Genomic DNA, 18,161 nt, shown 5'->3' on the forward strand with positions numbered 1-18,161 from the left:
TTTCCTCCCTGCTAAATATCTATTGCCTCATTGAAATGAGCATTTCTTTTTTAAAATATAAGGGATTTCCTAGAAAATGAGATCAACTCTTTTGCTCTAGGGAAGACAAGAATTTTTATTATTAATTTAGATTTTATAAATTATTCTATTGCTAAGCCTCAGGACATGGATGTTTTATATATGTATTTAACACAGTTATTTGATTGGGGTTTAATTTTGTGAACATAATTTGCCAGTTGGTGAGAGGGAATATAAATAATCGATATGGTGTTTTCCTCCTGAGATGACCTTACCCAACAAGAGAACTATGAGAATCATTGCTGTTGGTTTTGTGAGGCCTTAGGGTCAGAAGTCATGTTGGATCATCTTTTTGACTACTTTTCCTTGAAATGTACATAATTTCACTGTTGACCCCTTGAATCTTTCTAACATAGATTTAATTCTTTTTAAAAAAATATATGTTTTATTGATTTTTTTACAGAGAGGAAGGGAGAGGGTTAGAGAGAAACATTGATGAGAGAGAAACATCAATTAGCTGCCTCCTGCACACTCCCTACTGGGGATGTGCCCGAAACCAAGGTACATGCCCTTGACCGGAATCGAACCTGGGACCCTTCAGTCCGCAGGCCGACGCTCTATCCACTGAGCCAAGCCGGTTAGGGCCATAGATTTAATTCTTTGCTTATAATATGTGAAGCTGAATAGTGTTAGAGGGTAGCAGGGCATCTGTGGTGTTTTGTAGAGAAGCAGCACCTGCCTTTTCACAGTTTCTCTGGGAATTTCTCTGTAAGCTTAGCATATCCCAGGTGCTTTTAAACTATCAACTCATTTAATTCTCTCACCAATCGTGTTAGGTAGATACTATTATTTTCCTCATTTACAAGATAAAAAACTGGGGCACAGAATGGTTGCTAACTTGCCCATAGTCTCCTAGCTAGTCAGTGACAGAGTCTACGATGTTATTCTAAAACCTAGTGCCTGGATTCATTTACCTCATTTACCTTATGGTTGCTCACATTTTTGTGATGTTGTGAATCTATATTTCTGAAAATTGGGGGTTTGAATTCAAAGCTTAAAGGGTTATATAATTCACATTGATAAGCTAGATTTTGGAGATTACCTTAACTGATTGAAAAACAGAAGCCCATTGTCACACAAGTCATTAGTGTTGTAGCTGGTGCTGTGTCAGAAATTAGAGTTAGATGGAACAAATACAGAAACAGAATTGGGAAGCAATCTGGTGCTGAGCTAGGACTGGCATGGACAGATTGTCAAGGTTGGCAGTTTTGGCTGGCACTTAGGCAACATGGTGGATTCTGCAGCTTCCCTACAGCAGCATTGATTTCCCCTTTTCTCCCAAGTAACAACCATTGATTTTTCACTATTCCAGCCAATGAGCCATATTTAGTTGGATACAATGACATAGGGTCTTTGGGCTCCTTGACTTTCATAACCTTAAAGAAGGGTCATTCTCATTCTGTAAATTTCTTGGGAGGTCTGAGAACATTTGGGTCAAAGAGGACCTGTGGGGAAGGTTTTAGTTAAAAGCTTATTTTAAACATTTGTTATATAGTGCAATTGATTAGCTTGGTGTTTAGAATATTTCTAGAACTCTGTGTTCCTATTCATAAGACAACAGGGACTGTTTTTGAGTTAATGCTATAAAAATGGAATGCCTTCAAGAAAGAATATTCAACATAAAAAGTTAATGCTTTCTGCAGTAGAAGTGTAGCTGATGATGCTTAAGTAGTTCATATTGGGCATAAAAGCAAAATACAGTTCCCTTGATTCAGATCAGCTGATTTATTCATTTTTAAGGTAAAGATGGGTGAAAATATAGTAATAGCAAATTAAGCCTTAGAGGCTTGCATTAATAGGCAATTTTTCTCCTAATTAAGTGTTCTGTTTAAAATTTCTTTTGGGAGTAATAGATGTTACCATCTGGCACATGAACTTTGGAAGAATTTAAATGTTAAATAATAAACTCCAGGTTTTTGTTCTATTCGGTGGGTTTCAGTTGTCAAATATACTGAATGACACCCTAAGGTTAATGGTTTAGAGCCAGGCACAAGCCACTTGTAATCTCTCAAAGCTGAAGGCATGTGCCCCTTTCTCTCTGGCCAGGTTTTACTAGTTGTCCTGAAGTTGAGAACTAGTCACAGTCTTTTAATAACTTTAATGTTAGATAGTAAGAGTCTACGAGTAAGAACTTGTAATCGAACAATTAAAGTCTGCTGGCTTCTTTTTGTAAATACATTTCAAATCTTAGAAATTAGGTTCTTAGAATTCTGTTTAAAATTTTATTACTAAGTCTCACATGAAACAACTGGATAAGAGAATATTTTTTACAGACTTTTGCTTTGAGTCTAGAGGAAAAATGTAGATTTTGGAATCAGACTTCAAATTGAATTTTGATTTTTCTGCTAGAAACTATTTAGTTACTTTGGGCAAGCTACAATCCACCTCTATGTTCATGAGTAAATTGTCTGCCCACCCAAAATACAGTAATGTACTATTAAGGGTACCTTCCATTTTACATAGTAGTAATGCTTCAGTTTTTTTTCGGTCTAATATCAAATGAGCAGAGGTAAAAGAATAGATTTAACGTGTAAATGAAGCATTTATAGCAGATTGTGAAAATGTCATTGCATGTTTTGTGATGTGGGAAAGAGAGAAATGGAATCATCACTTGGTCTGTGGTGATGTTTTCATGCTAGATTCTAAGAATCTGCACTTAAAAATTTTTTTTTTTTTAATTTCAGAGAGAGAAAAAGAGAGGGAGATAGAGATAGAAACATCGATGAGAGAGAAACATCGATCGACTGCCTCCTGCTTGCCCCCTGCTTGGGATTGAGCCCGCAAACCGGGCATGTGCCCTAATCAGGAATTGACCTTCTGGTTCATAGGTTGACATTCACCCACTGAGCCACACTGGCTGGGCAAGAATCCGTACCTTTGGAATCAGTACCACAGTCTCCGGTGGAGCATTGTTTTGGTTTCAGCATAATAGCATACTGAGTTAATGTTAAATTGAGCTTTATTAGTGTGGTTTTGTTTTATTTAACTTCAAGTTTTAGTTTGCTTTTGCACCTAGTTAGGAGTTATAATCGTAAAACATTTGAAGAAACTTTTATTATTTTACATTTTGTCTCTTCATCTCTTTGATTTTGTGTTTCAGGAGTGATCAGGTTGATTTCATGCATCATGCTTAGATTTTGTACAGTGTCTGCTGTGTTATTGCTACTTTAAGTGTATATTTTAATTCTGTTACATTTTTAGTTTTGTATTGTAGGTGGAGGACATATTTTTGCCTTGATATTAAAAAATCTTTATCCTGATTATTTACTTTTGCATTTCATTTTTTGGTCTTTATCAGCCTGTTCATCTGTTCAATGGCTTTTGATATAGCTTTTAAAGTTTAAAATGAAGTTGTCAAATAGTTTATCTTCTGAAATGATTAATTTCTCTTGTTCTGCAATATTTTTCCCTATGTTCCATGGTGGCTTTCCCCCCATTTTTGTTAACGGGTTGTGTGAGTGTGTGTGTAAGTTTATTTTGTTCATCAGCTTTTAGTTACAGCTCAGGATTTGTTAGCAAAGAAGCCTACATAAAAAGGATGCTGGCATACTCTGCCTCTGGCATCAGTAGATAAGATTATTTTGGATCAACTCTCTTACTCTGAACAACTAGAAAGGCCAAAAAAAAAAAAAAAAGTAAAAAGTACTATTACGAATGCATCAGAGACCTACCAAAGTGGTGAGGCCTTTTGTAGTAAAAATCTGGCATAAATGGGACTCCTTTTCTTCCATCTACACGGTAGCCGATTTCAGAAGAGGCTGGAAGCAGAAAGGCTAAGATCAGAACTATCAATAGACTCAAAAGGCTGGGAGATCAAAACTGGAGTTCAGCAACCCTCCAGCTTTCAACTGGGACTCCAGACAGGGAATGAGTAAGAGAAATGGTGAACTGAAAATAAGAGAAGTGATAAACTGAAGATAGACTAGCCCTTCAGTGGTTCTCAACCTTCCTAATGCTGCGACCCTTTAATACAGTTCCTCTTGTTGTGGTGACCCCCAACCATAAAATTATTTTCGTTGCTACTTCATAACTGTAATTTTGCTACTGTTATGAATCATAATGTAAATATCTGATATGCAGGATGTATTTAGGCGACCCCCGTGAAAAGGTCGTTCGACCCCCAAAGGGGTCGCGACCCACAGGTTGAGAACCACTGCCTTATAGGGACAGAAGCCCAGCTTTGGATCATCTTAATTCCTAATTGGATAAGGTGATTTGGGATTCCTAGTGACCTTAGCCTGACTTCCTGCTAGAAGCAATACCAGATTTCTCCTGAAGGAAGTTGTCATCATCCAGAGCTTTAAATGGTCTCTATATTTTTAATATATAATGTCTATCACCTGATAAAAAAATATCCAGGCATATGAAATTATAAGAGGTGACTGAAGAGAACCAAGATGGCGGCGTAGGGAGCGGACCTGTGTGTGCTGCTCTCTCACAGCATCATTGAAACTATCAACTATGAAGTAAACAACCGCCACTCAGAACCATGGGGAAGTTGGCCCAGTGGGAGATCTACAACTGGAGGAAAAGAAAGAAGCGCAGTGAGACTGAGTGGGAGCTACGGAGGCACCAAAACCAGAGGTACGCAGTCACACGCCACGCGGGCTGCAAATGGATTCTCGGTTTTTTACGAACCCTCGAATCCTCTGGGCTTGCTCGGGGCGGGTCTCTGAGGCCCCAGATCCCACAGGGAGAGGCGGCCACGGCCTTGCAGTGGTCGGAGAGCGAGGGAAGCTCTGATACGCGGCTGCTCGCCGGCACCGAGGGACAAGAAGTCCTGGTGTCCCAGAGAGGCGAGGGGCGCGGAGACGCCGCCATCGCTATTTCCTCCATGCTGGTGACTCCCTGTGACCCCGCCCTACCCTCAGGGCTGTGCCAGAGGCACAAGAGGGAATAACTGTGCTTTTACAAACTCTCAAATCCACTGAGCTGGTTCGGGCGGGTCTCTGAGGCCCCAGGCCCCAAGGCGAGAGACGGCACGGCCTTCCAGCGGTCAGAAAGCGAGGGAGGCTCTGGCGCTCGGCTGCTCGCCGGCACTGGGGGACGCAAAGTCCTGGTGTCCTGGATAGGCAAGGGGCCACTGAGTCTCCGCCCCGGCGACTCCCTGTGATCCCGCCCTACGAAATCTACATTCCCATCTGGGCTGTGCCAGACCCACAAGTAGAAGCGCCTTCTTCTGCAAACTTTCAAATCCACTGAGCTGGTTCAGGCGGGATCATGAAGCACCAGACCCTACGGGGAGAGGCAGCACGGCCTTGCAGCCATCAGAAAGCGAGGGAGACTCTGTTGCACAGCTGCTCGCCGGCACTGGGGGACACAAAGCCCTGGCAGAGAGTCAAGGGGCCGCGGAGACTCAGCCAGTGCTATTTGCTCCGCCATGGCGACTCCCTGAGTCTCAGCCTTAATCAATTTACATCCCCATCCAAGCTGTGCCAGGTGCACAAAAAGACCCACCTGCGCTTTTGCAGCCTATCCCAACAAATTGCAGACTTCAACTGCTCGCAGCCATGAGAGACACACTCAAGAAGCAGACCCAGGAGAACCAGGATGGCGGCATAAGGAAGAGACCTGTGCGTGCTACCTCGCACAACAACATCGAAACTACCAAATATCAGACAAACACCTATCATACAGAACCATGGGAAACTTGGCCCAGTGGAAGCTCTACAACTGGAAGGAGAGAAAGAACATTGAGACTGAGTAGGATGTGACACCAAGTACAGAGCCCAACCCAACAAACTGCAGATTCCAACTCCTCGCATAGAAAGAAGCGCATAGAGACTGAGTAGGATGTGCTGAAGCACCAAGTACAGAGCCCATCCCAGCAGGCTGCAGATTTCAGCTCCTTGCATCTGGGAGGGACGCAATCGGGGGGCAGAGTCGGGTCCGGGGCCGGCCAGGGCTGGGCTTGACTCGGCCGGCACTGTGGAACTGCTGTACCAGCAAGCGCACAAACATGCCCACTGGTCCCAGTCTCTGGTGGGGCGCTGCGGGACAGCAGACAGGCAGTCTGTGCACTTGGTGGAGGGCAGGAGTGCTGGATGTTCAACCACCAGGAACGCCTGGAGATTTTGTCTGGTGGGGAGCCGCCGGCAGGGGACAGAAGGCCAAACTTCCTGTTTCCCCGGTAAGGCTGGGATGGCCCCGGTGAGGTTGAAACGGTCCCGGTGTGGTAGGGACGACCCCGGTCAGGTCGAAACGGCCCCGGTGTGGTAGGGACGACCCCGGTGAGGTTGAAACAGCCCCCGTGAGGTAGGGACGACCCCAGTCAGGTCGAAACGGCCCCGGCGTGGTAGGGACAACCCCAGTCAGGTTGAAACGGCCCCCGTGAGGTAGGGACGACCCCGGTGAGGTTGAAACAGCCCCCGTGAGGTAGGGACGACCCCAGTCAGGTCGAAACGGCCCCGGCGTGGTAGGGACAACCCCAGTCAGGTTGAAACGGCCCCCGTGAGGTAGGGACGACCCCGGTGAGGTTGAAACAGCCCCCGTGAGGTAGGGACAACCCCGGTCAGGTTGAAACGGCCCCGGTGTGGTAGGGACAACCCCGGTCAGGTTGTAACAGCCCCGGAGTGGTAGGGACAACCCCGGTGAGGTTGAAACAGCCCCCGTGAGGTAGGGACGACCCCAGTCAGGTCGAAACGGCCCCGGTGTGGTAGGGACGACCCCGGTGAGGTTGAAACAGCCCCCGTGAGGTAGGGACGACCCCAGTCAGGTCGAAACGGCCCAGGTGTGGTAGGGACGACCCCGGTGAGGTTGAAACAGCCCCCGTGAGGTAGGGACGACCCCAGTCAGGTCGAAACGGCCCCGGCGTGGTAGGGACAACCCCGGTGAGGTTGAAACGGCCCCCGTGAGGTAGGGACGACCCCAGTCAGGTCGAAACGGCCCCGGTGTGGTAGGGACGACCCCGGTGAGGTTGAAACGGCCCCCGTGAGGTAGGGACGACCCCAGTCAGGTCGAAACGGCCCCGGCGTGGTAGGGACAACCCCGGTCAGGTTGAAACGGCCCCCGTGAGGTAGGGACGACCCCAGTGAGGTTGAAACAGCCCCCGCGAGGTAGGGACGACCCCAGTCAGGTCGAAATGGCCCCGGCGTGGTAGGGACAACCCCGGTCAGGTTGAAACGGCCCCCGTGAGGTAGGGACGACCCCAGTCAGGTTGAAACGGCCCCGGTGTGGCAGGGACAACTCCAGTCAGGTTGAAACAGCCCCGGTGTGGTAGGGACAACCCCGGTGAGGTTGAAACGGCCCCCGTGAGGTAGGGACGACCCCAGTCAGGTCGAAACGGCCCCGGCGTGGTAGGGACAACCCCGGTCAGGTTGAAACGGCCCCCGTGAGGTAGGGACGACCCCGGTGAGGTTGAAACAGCACCCGTGAGGTAGGGACGACCCCAGTCAGGTCGAAACGGCCCCGGCGTGGTAGGGACAACCCCGGTGAGGTTGAAACGGCCCCCGTGAGGTAGGGACGACCCCAGTCAGGTCGAAACGGCCCCGGCGTGGTAGGGACAACCCCGGTGAGGTTGAAACGGCCCCCGTGAGGTAGGGACGACCCCAGTCAGGTCGAAACGGCCCCGGTGTGGTAGGGACGACCCCGGTGAGGTTGAAACGGCCCCCGTGAGGTAGGGACGACCCCAGTCAGGTCGAAACGGCCCCGGCGTGGTAGGGACAACCCCAGTCAGGTTGAAACGGCCCCCGTGAGGTAGGGACGACCCCAGTGAGGTTGAAACAGCCCCCGCGAGGTAGGGACGACCCCAGTCAGGTCGAAACGGCCCCGGCGTGGTAGGGACAACCCCGGTCAGGTTGAAACGGCCCCCGTGAGGTAGGGACGACCCCAGTCAGGTTGAAACGGCCCCCGTGAGGTAGGGACGACCCCGGTGAGGTTGAAACAGCCCCCGTGAGGTAGGGACGACCCCAGTCAGGTCGAAACGGCCCCGGCGTGGTAGGGACAACCCCGGTCAGGTTGAAACGGCCCCCGTGAGGTAGGGACGACCCCGGTGAGGTTGAAACAGCCCCCGGGAGGTAGGGACGACCCCAGTCAGGTCGAAACGGCCCCGGCGTGGTAGGGACAACCCCGGTGAGGTTGAAACGGCCCCCGTGAGGTAGGGACGACCCCAGTCAGGTCGAAACGGCCCCGGTGTGGTAGGGACGACCCCGGTGAGGTTGAAACGGCCCCCGTGAGGTAGGGACGACCCCAGTCAGGTCGAAACGGCCCCGGCGTGGTAGGGACAACCCCAGTCAGGTTGAAACGGCCCCCGTGAGGTAGGGACGACCCCAGTGAGGTTGAAACAGCCCCGGCGTGGTAGGGACAACCCCGGTCAGGTTGAAACGGCCCCCGTGAGGTAGGGACGACCCCAGTCAGGTTGAAACGGCCCCGGTGTGGTAGGGACAACTCCAGTCAGGTTGAAACAGCCCCGGTGTGGTAGGGACAACCCCGGTGAGGTTGAAACGGCCCCCGTGAGGTAGGGACGACCCCAGTCAGGTCGAAACGGCCCCGGCGTGGTAGGGACAACCCCGGTCAGGTTGAAACGGCCCCCGTGAGGTAGGGACGACCCCGGTGAGGTTGAAACAGCCCCCGTGAGGTAGGGACGACCCCAGTCAGGTCGAAACGGCCCCGGCGTGGTAGGGACAACCCCGGTGAGGTTGAAACGGCCCCCGTGAGGTAGGGACGACCCCAGTTAGGTCGAAACGGCCCCGGCGTGGTAGGGACAACCCCGGTGAGGTTGAAACGGCCCCCGTGAGGTAGGGACGACCCCAGTCAGGTCGAAACGGCCCCGGTGTGGTAGGGACGACCCCGGTGAGGTTGAAACGGCCCCCGTGAGGTAGGGACGACCCCAGTCAGGTCGAAACGGCCCCGGCGTGGTAGGGACAACCCCAGTCAGGTTGAAACGGCCCCCGTGAGGTAGGGACGACCCCAGTGAGGTTGAAACAGCCCCGGCGTGGTAGGGACAACCCCGGTCAGGTTGAAACGGCCCCCGTGAGGTAGGGACGACCCCAGTCAGGTTGAAACGGCCCCGGTGTGGTAGGGACAACTCCAGTCAGGTTGAAACAGCCCCGGTGTGGTAGGGACAACCCCGGTGAGGTTGAAACGGCCCCCGTGAGGTAGGGACGACCCCAGTCAGGTCGAAACGGCCCCGGCGTGGTAGGGACAACCCCGGTCAGGTTGAAACGGCCCCCGTGAGGTAGGGACGACCCCGGTGAGGTTGAAACAGCCCCCGTGAGGTAGGGACGACCCCAGTCAGGTCGAAACGGCCCCGGCGTGGTAGGGACAACCCCGGTGAGGTTGAAACGGCCCCCGTGAGGTAGGGACGACCCCAGTCAGGTCGAAACGGCCCCGGCGTGGTAGGGACAACCCCGGTGAGGTTGAAACGGCCCCCGTGAGGTAGGGACGACCCCAGTCAGGTCGAAACGGCCCCGGTGTGGTAGGGACGACCCCGGTGAGGTTGAAACGGCCCCCGTGAGGTAGGGACGACCCCAGTCAGGTCGAAACGGCCCCGGCGTGGTAGGGACAACCCCAGTCAGGTTGAAACGGCCCCCGTGAGGTAGGGACGACCCCAGTGAGGTTGAAACAGCCCCCGCGAGGTAGGGACGACCCCAGTCAGGTCGAAACGGCCCCGGCGTGGTAGGGACAACCCCGGTCAGGTTGAAACGGCCCCCGTGAGGTAGGGACGACCCCAGTCAGGTTGAAACGGCCCCGGTGTGGTAGGGACAACTCCAGTCAGGTTGAAACAGCCCCGGTGTGGTAGGGACAACCCCGGTGAGGTTGAAACAGCCCCCGTGAGGTAGGGACGACCCCAGTCAGGTCGAAACGGCCCCGGCGTGGTAGGGACAACCCCGGTCAGGTTGAAACGGCCCCCGTGAGGTAGGGACGACCCCGGTGAGGTTGAAACAGCCCCCGTGAGGTAGGGACGACCCCAGTCAGGTCGAAACGGCCCCGGCGTGGTAGGGACAACCCCGGTGAGGTTGAAACGGCCCCCGTGAGGTAGGGACGACCCCAGTCAGGTCGAAACGGCCCCGGCGTGGTAGGGACAACCCCGGTGAGGTTGAAACGGCCCCCGTGAGGTAGGGACGACCCCGGTGAGGTTGAAACGGCCCTGGTGAGGCTCAGACGGCCCTGGTGAGGTTGAGACTGCTCCAGTGAGGCTGGGACAAATAAAGGGGACCAGTATGGACTGATGAACAGGTGTAGATACAGAAGCAGAGCAACATTGAACAGAATGTTAAACTACAATGGGGAGCCTGGGGAGGGTTGCGGGGGGGGATTAAGAGACCAACTGAAGGACCTATATGCATGCATATAAGATTAACCAATGGACACAAGACACGGTCCGGGGGGGGGCGGGGGGGTAGGGGCCGAGGGAATGTCATGGGGGGGAAAAAGGAGACATATGTAACACTCTTTGTAATACTTTAAGAAATAAAAATTATTATTAAAAAAAAAAAAAAAAAAAAAAAAAAAAGAGGTGACTGAAAACCAAGGGAAACCATAAACAATAGACAATAGAAATATATATGTGACTATAAAATTATTATGCTTAATCTTGTCAAGAAATTAAAAGCTTGAGAATTTTGACAAAGAATTGGAAACTGTCAAAAAACCCAACCCACAAATGATAATTTCAGAAACTGAAATATATAATTTAAAAAATCAATTAACTAAAACCCTTAATAGGTAGATTAAACATCAGTTTGTATGCAGTTAAAGAGAGAATTTTGAATCAAAAAATTGACCAGCATACGTTATCCAAAAAGAATGGAGGAATGAAATGATGAAAAATATAGAAGCACATAGGAAACATGATAAAAAGCTCTAACTTAAATGCAGCTGGATTTTCAGGAGAGGGGAGAAAGAGTGGGCATCAACAAGGTCTGAAGGGATGATGGTTGAGAATGTACAACACAATATCAGGCTATAGATTCAAGGATCTCTGTGAGTCAAAAATGGGATAAGTACAAATAAAAGTGTACATGGTAATATCATAGTAAAACCATTGACAAAGTCCAAGAGAAAAATCTTAAAAATAGCCAGAGCGAAAAAAGGCAGATTACCTTCAAAAGTAGCAATAATAAGAAATGATAGCTGACTTTGCTTCCAAAAGTATAGTGCCATCAGGCTTAGCTTGAAAGATGTGAATAATAAAGAAAAAAAAACCACAGGAAAAGTTAATAGAGCTGGTTCTGTCATTGGCTTGTGTGAACTAAAGTCATTTTCCATTTCTAATCCTTTTCTGAGGTTACAGATTGGATTTGAGGTTTTTAACTTTAACATTATTTAATTTTATTCTGAGCCTTTGTCATAGATTATTGATATTCTACTTTGTGTTCATTGTGTAAGACTTCTGATCTAGGTAATATGTTAGATATAGTTCTCTTTTATTTATATGTAAATTACTCTCAAGATCGATGTTGCTTCTCCCAGGGCCTCATTTATATGTTTCCCTGGATTGATAGGCTGGGTCCTATAGTTGTAAACATGCAGGCATGTTATGGCAATTTAGGGAAGCAGGGGACAGAATGTATAGAAATAGTAGCCGTTAGCCTTTTTTTTTTTTTTTTTGGAAATGAGGGTAACAATTGAGGTAGATTCCTGAAATTCTAACTGTGCTTCTTTTAATCCAGACTGTTTTAACCTTGGTTTTTTAGAAGAGTTAAATCCAAAATGAAGAAGGATTTGCTCACTTGTACTTCATATTGTTTTATTTGTGCGTTCTTTTCAACTGCAGCTACTTTCTTTCTGCATAGTTCCCCAAGGAAGTCACCTTGTTCTCCCCATAGTGGTTCTGTCTTTTACTTCTGTCTGAGTTTAGGAGACCCTGTCTTTTCAATCAATTGTTTTGTTTCAACATTCTCTTTAACAAGTTACAGATAACTTGTTATGTGGTTCATGCATTATTTTTATTAGCATTATTTCTTATTCATCCTTGGATAAGATATCTAGACCTGAAGTTTCTCGGCAATTCAGGGTATGTGGATTTTCCTCAGCTTTACTCTTTGTTCCCTTGGGTTTTAGTTTAATACTCTTTTTGAGTATATAGCTATGTACAAGTGTGGGCATTATTTTAGTATTTAGTGTGTTTTTATTTAATGTAACTCTATAGGTCTAAAAAGATATCTTCTTTTATAACCTGCTGGTAGACTCCCTAATGATCTGAAGAGAGAATGTGAACAACTGTAATCTCTAGTGTGTACTAACACACTGACATCAGGCCATGTAGTTTCCTGGAAATTTAAATCTTTAAAATTTTTTTTTCTTTTTTGATTAAGGTATTACATATGTGTCCTTATCGCCCCATTGTACCCCCCCCCCCCCTCCACTCATGCCCTCACCCCCCTGTTGTCTGTGTCCATTGGTTAGGCTTATAGAAATTTAAATCTTTGAATGAATGAAAGATGTTCTGGTATAGAGTTGGGTAGTACACACTGTTTCCAGAGCAGCCCTCACTGTGACAGCTGTTCAGTTTCCTGTTTGTTACAGATCTGGGGTTTCTGAAGGAATGGAGGAAGGCTTTCTTTCTTTTCAGTTGTGTTGGCCTTGCTAATTTATTTATGTTTTTATTGATTTAAAAAATATATATTTTATTGATTTTTTACAGAGAGGAAGGGAGAGGGATAGAGAGTTAGAAACATCGATGAGAGAGAAACATCGATCAGCTGCCTCCTGCACATCTCCTACTGGGGATGTGCCCGCAACCAAGGTTCATGCCCTTGGCCGGAATTGAACCTGGGACCTTTCATTCCGCACGCTGATGCTCTATCCACTGAGCCAAACCAGTTAGGGCTGATTTTTTTAGAGAGAGAGAAAAGGAGAGGGATAGAGAGATAGAAACATGGATGAGAGAGAAACATCATTAATTGACTGCCTTCTGCAGACCTCCTACTGGGGATTGAGCTCGAAACCCAGGCGTGTACCCTGACCAGGAATCGAACCAGTAACCTCTTGGTTCCTGGGTCGACCCTCAACTGCTGGGCCATACCAGGTGGGCTAGACATCACTTTTCCATTCTGGTAATAAAAGGATGGAATAGGTAGTGACAGATGCTGTTTAAAACCTGATGTTAGACTTGGTTCTTAATCTATTTATGTTTACTATTTTTATATTTCCTAACATCACTTAGTTCGAAATTTTCTCTGATGTAAATTCTCTTTCAGAACTCAGATATTTGAAAAATAGCTTTTAAATTGTCTAGTCTATTTGTATTTGGAAATTGTTTAAAGAGAATAAATCTCCCTTCATTATATTCTTTAATTTAGTTAAAAGAAAGCTTGGAGCAATCAATAGGCCAACTGCGGAGTCAGCGTTTATTGAGAAACTCAGGAGGGAGAAGTATTTCTGTTACGAGTCTGAGTACAAGTGACCTTGATGGTGGCACTGTGACAGGTAAACGCTACAGCAGTTCTGAAAATTCCTTTCATTTAAAAAATATTCCCGAAGTGCATAGTGGATCTATTTAATCTTTGGATAATTACAACCCATACATAAATTCATACAAATAAGATATTAAAGAAGCAGTCAGCTATGGTATAGTGAATATTAAAAAGTATGTCTAACAGTACTCTGATCTTGTGAGTCTACTGCTTTTGTTGTTCTCGGACTCCATAGACCATGCAGAGCTTTACCTGACAACACTAGGGTTGAAGCATCTGCCATCAATCAAAACAAAAATAGGATCTAGTGATATTAGTAGATTTCTGGATTAGGAATCGTAGTTTCATAGTTTTTCAAATCTTTCATTATGAAATATCCTATGACACTTGTTAAGAACAGGTGATCTTTATCCTTGGTGTGCAGCTAGAATTCAATGGCTGGATTAAAGGTGAAAACACTTAGTTTGTCTGTAATTAATCTTACTTGTACTTTTCTGCAGCACTGAGATTTATGTTTGAATAAACAAGACTTAGGTTAGAAAAGAGTAAAAAAGTCTCAAGTGAAGAGAGGTGATTTAGGTAGAGTGCACATCAGCAGCTCACATTGTTAATACTGCTATTGATCCCGATAATAAGGATTACAAATAGGACACAATCAGCTATTCTTCTTTATGTAGCTAGTTTTTATTGATCTTTAAATGCCATTTATATGTTAGATTCATTAACTTGTTATTTGAAAAATTCTGTTATAGTAGTATTATATTAGTAATATTATATTAATATTATTTTATATTAAATTATATTTAATTATACTACTATTAAATTCTGTTATAGTAGTGTTTATATTAGATATAAAAGTTATTTTTATTTAGCAGTTATTTTTGTGTAAGAGAAAATATATTGCTTCTTTGAAAAGCATAGCAAATTAGAACTTTTGACATATTCTATTTCCAGCATATTTTTGTTCATTTGATCAGCTTTAAGAGCAAGATTAGTGCCAATTTTGTGGAATTTTATGGCTACAGTAACATACTTGGGGGAATAGGCTGGGCTAAGGGCACATGTGTATATTCATATCTGCTGTGTACTTACTGATAAAATTTTAGATTGTTTCCTCTTATGCAGCATTTTTATCCTCTTCCTTTTCTTTCATTCATAAAGAAAGCCACCGTTTTCCACCTACCTCACCTCTCAAGGACTATGGGGATCAACAGGGTAGTAAACGAATTAGATCCAGAGCTGGTGTCCGATTTGTTCGGGAGACTGAGAACGTGGGCCAGGTACTTTGTACCATTCGGTACTCCGTATTCCTTACCTTTCTATATAAATGACTGACACTTGAATTCTATGACTACATTTGAACCAGAGTTTCATCACCAGTAACTTTGTACTGATTTTTTTTTTAACAAGTAAACTATTTTATTTTCAATGTACTAATCAACATCATATATTTATTTAGAATTTTGTTATGGAGGATTATATTTTGTAGACCAATTTAAAAGTGAGTTTACTTGGACATGTTTTGTTTCCTTGTTCAGCTGGGTCACTCTTCTGTAAGCCTTGCTAAGTGAGCTACTTTCTGTTTTGCTAAGTTTGGTTTAGTAGGAACAAGTTGGTCCTTGTGTGGTTAACCTGTTGATTTTTCAATTAGTGTTTTTCTGATTGTTGAGTCATCAAGGGAGCCACTTTCTGTTAAGTAAGAAATTCCATACTTTTTCTATATATTCACTAAAATTTCAGAAGTATTCATTCTATGGAAATACTTCTTTTTCTGCTTCTTTACATTTCTCTGCAAGAGCTGAACAAACATTTTTGTTGTTGTTGTCCTGGGTAGCTACATTAATTATATAAGGACTAGGGGATTTTGCTGACTTTGACATCTTTGTTTTGGTTGTTTTAGGACTGAGGGTTCCCATTTTGTCAGTATACTCATCTGTAGCTTTCACTTGTTATTGCATAAAGAGATAACAAAACCAGGTGCATTAGAAGACACCTTGTAGAAACTTTTTCTTCACTATGTTATTTTTTGGTAGTTATAACTTGTTCGCACAAATGATATGATTAAACCTAGAGCAGAGAACAATATCCTAACATTACTTATTTAGTCTTTCATTCTATTTGTTTATGTTCCTCTATCCTGTTAAAGTTCTTGTGCTTGGAAACAATGATGAGCAAAAACCCTGTATTTTCGTGGAACTTAAAATCTAGAGTGGGAGCTAGATATTAATCAAATAAGTGCACAAATACATCCATAATTATGTGCAGAGATGCATGTTCTAACAGAAAGAGGCATAAGGCTATGGGAATGTATACTAGCGGCACCTGCCCCAGTCAGGGAAGGCTTCTTGTAAAACAAATGGCTGATGAGCTGAGATCCAAAGGTTCAGTAAGAGTCATTTAAGGTAGAATAAATAGCTTGACAGGAAGGAGGATAGTGCTTATGAGTAAATTAAAGGAGGCAATGTGGCTAAAGATATGTGAAGCACTGAGAACATGCATAGCCTTGTAAAGGAGTGACAACTATTTTGCAAAGTTTGCTCTGGCTCCAGTGTTGAAAATGGAGTCAATGTGGGCAAACCAATTAGGAAGATATTGCTGTATTCTGGGTGGAGATGATGGTCACTTGGAGTAGGAGAAATGGAGTTGGAAAGAAGGGGGTAGATTTAAAAGCTATTTGCTGGACAAAATGAAAGGTATTGAAGATCAGATGACCATGTGAGGAAGGTGGGATGAGTGAAACGGGGGTGACAAAGATGAGTCCTAAAATTCTGTTTTCCAAAATGGGAAAATCATGATGGTAAAACCTGTGTATTGACTGTTGTTCATCCACTGTATTACCTACCTCCATTCCTTTCTCTTTCATTGTTCTTCCTTATTTTAAGTCCATTCTCTTAAGATGACCTTTAGCTCCACATGACTGTGTACATCTTAATGCCCCCGTGCGACATTTGTGGTTTTGTTTATTTATCTGTCTTCCATGTTAAATTGTGAGCCACTTGTGAGCACAAAAATTGGCACTGATTAGTTGCTCAACGTTCATTTGTTAAAAACAAATCAATTTGTTGTTTCTGCAAGTCTATATATAACTTAAAAATTTTTTATTATAAATTATAAAATACACATACATATATAGATAATTATTTGCAATTAAAAGTACAATAATATGAATGAAAATCCATGTAATCATCACCCAGGCCAAGAAACAGATCGTTGTTATACCCCCAAAGCCTCTTTTTAATTTCTTCTTTCCCCATGTGCTATCAACTACCTTGATGTTTACGTTAACCATTATCTTGCTTTTTTAAAAGGAATCATTTTTACTACTTACATCATATTTATCTCAATGGAATAATACTGTTGACCTTCTTTTGTAACTTGCTTTTTCCATCTGATGTTATGCTTTTGACATTCAGCCTTACTAATGTGTAGGAAGGTTTGATCATTTTCACTGCTGTAGGATGCACGGCTGAAGGAATATATTGGAATTTATTTGTTCCAGTTCTATTTTTAATGGACTTTTGGTTTGTTTTCACTGTTCTCATTACGAGCAGTGCTGCTCCAAACATTCTTTTACGTGGTTCATAGTGTATGTGGGCACGTTTCGCTGTAGCCTGGGTTGGCATGCTGCAGGCTGTGGTCTACTTGAATAAGGTTCTGTTGTAGCACAGCCTTGTTCATTGGTTTATGGCTACTTCTGTGCTATAACAGAAGAGTTGAGTAATTGTGGCAGAGACCATATAGCTCGAAAACCTGAAATATTTGCTATTGTACCCTTTACAGAAAAAGTTTACTTACCCCTTTTCTACGGTATCTCTAAGGAGTGGAGTTATTATACTATAAAGATGTGATGGTTAATATTATATATTACTTTTTAAAAGTTGCTTTTCTTTGGAAAGAAAATTTTATTTCGTTTAGAGTAGACATTAAACTTTATTCAGTCTTAATAACATTATAAAATTTGGGCCTTATTACAAAGAACAAGTTCTTATTCTTTACCCTCAGTGAGTCTTCATGGAAGATTCAACAGAATCCTAAATGGATAATTATGTTCTGCCTTTCCTAGCTTCATGCTTTTCATCAGTCCCTCCGAGACCTCAGTAGTGAACAAGTTCGCCTTGGAGATGATTTCAACCGGGAGCTTGCCAGAAGATGCAGGTAAAGGCAGAGTATGGTTTTCACTGGAGGCATGAATTATTCGAAGAATGAAATTGGTTTTATAATTTACATGTTTACATGAATTTAAAAAACTGAGCTGTGTTTTTATACTAAAACAGTTCAAGTCCTTTTGAATTTAGAATGTATCATGATGACTCAATGTTAGACACATTAATTTCATATTTTAACCTATTACAATAGAATGCTGACACTGCAGAGACATTGTAGAACCTTATAAAAAAGGTAGATTTACAAAAACATTGAAGAGAGAGAGATGGAGACAGACAGACAGACATACACAGAGACCACCTGACTGATAATGGAGCTATAAAATAAAAAGCATAATGTGGATTTTGTCGATCAATGGACATGGCACATTGTAGAATCTGATATTTTAGTTTTCAGTTGAAATCTTCAAAAATCACTGGTTTATATCTGCCCAGTCTGTGCAACTTGTCAATTCTGAGTAGTCCCCAAGAAGTACAGCTTCATTTAAAATTTCTTTACTGTCTTTTCATTTGCATCATCAGCCAGAACAGTTGGTTTTCACTTGGAGGCCATCTTTTTAAA

The 18,161-nt window shown here is 44.6% G+C and overlaps 1 protein-coding gene across 3 annotated transcripts in view; it reads left to right on the top strand.

Annotated features, from left to right (window-relative positions):
* Positions 1-18,161, top strand: part of CEP128 (centrosomal protein 128) — a 345,267-nt gene that overhangs the window by 25,694 nt on the left and 301,412 nt on the right. For 2 of the 3 annotated variants that reach the window (XM_070415562.1, XM_070415580.1), the window contains exons 5-7: positions 13,323-13,449; positions 14,598-14,716; positions 17,500-17,591. In XM_070415562.1, the coding sequence (XP_070271663.1) occupies positions 13,323-13,449; positions 14,598-14,716; positions 17,500-17,591 (338 nt within the window). The remainder of the gene's footprint in view (positions 1-13,322; positions 13,450-14,597; positions 14,717-17,499; positions 17,592-18,161) is intronic. The other variant, XM_070415572.1, reaches the window with a different exon arrangement.

This window comes from Myotis yumanensis, unplaced genomic scaffold (genome assembly GCF_028538775.1).
Source record: "Myotis yumanensis isolate MYYU_CA2020_CCGP unplaced genomic scaffold, mMyoYum1.0.hap1 SCAF_1, whole genome shotgun sequence".
NCBI lineage: Eukaryota > Metazoa > Chordata > Mammalia > Chiroptera > Vespertilionidae > Myotis > Myotis yumanensis.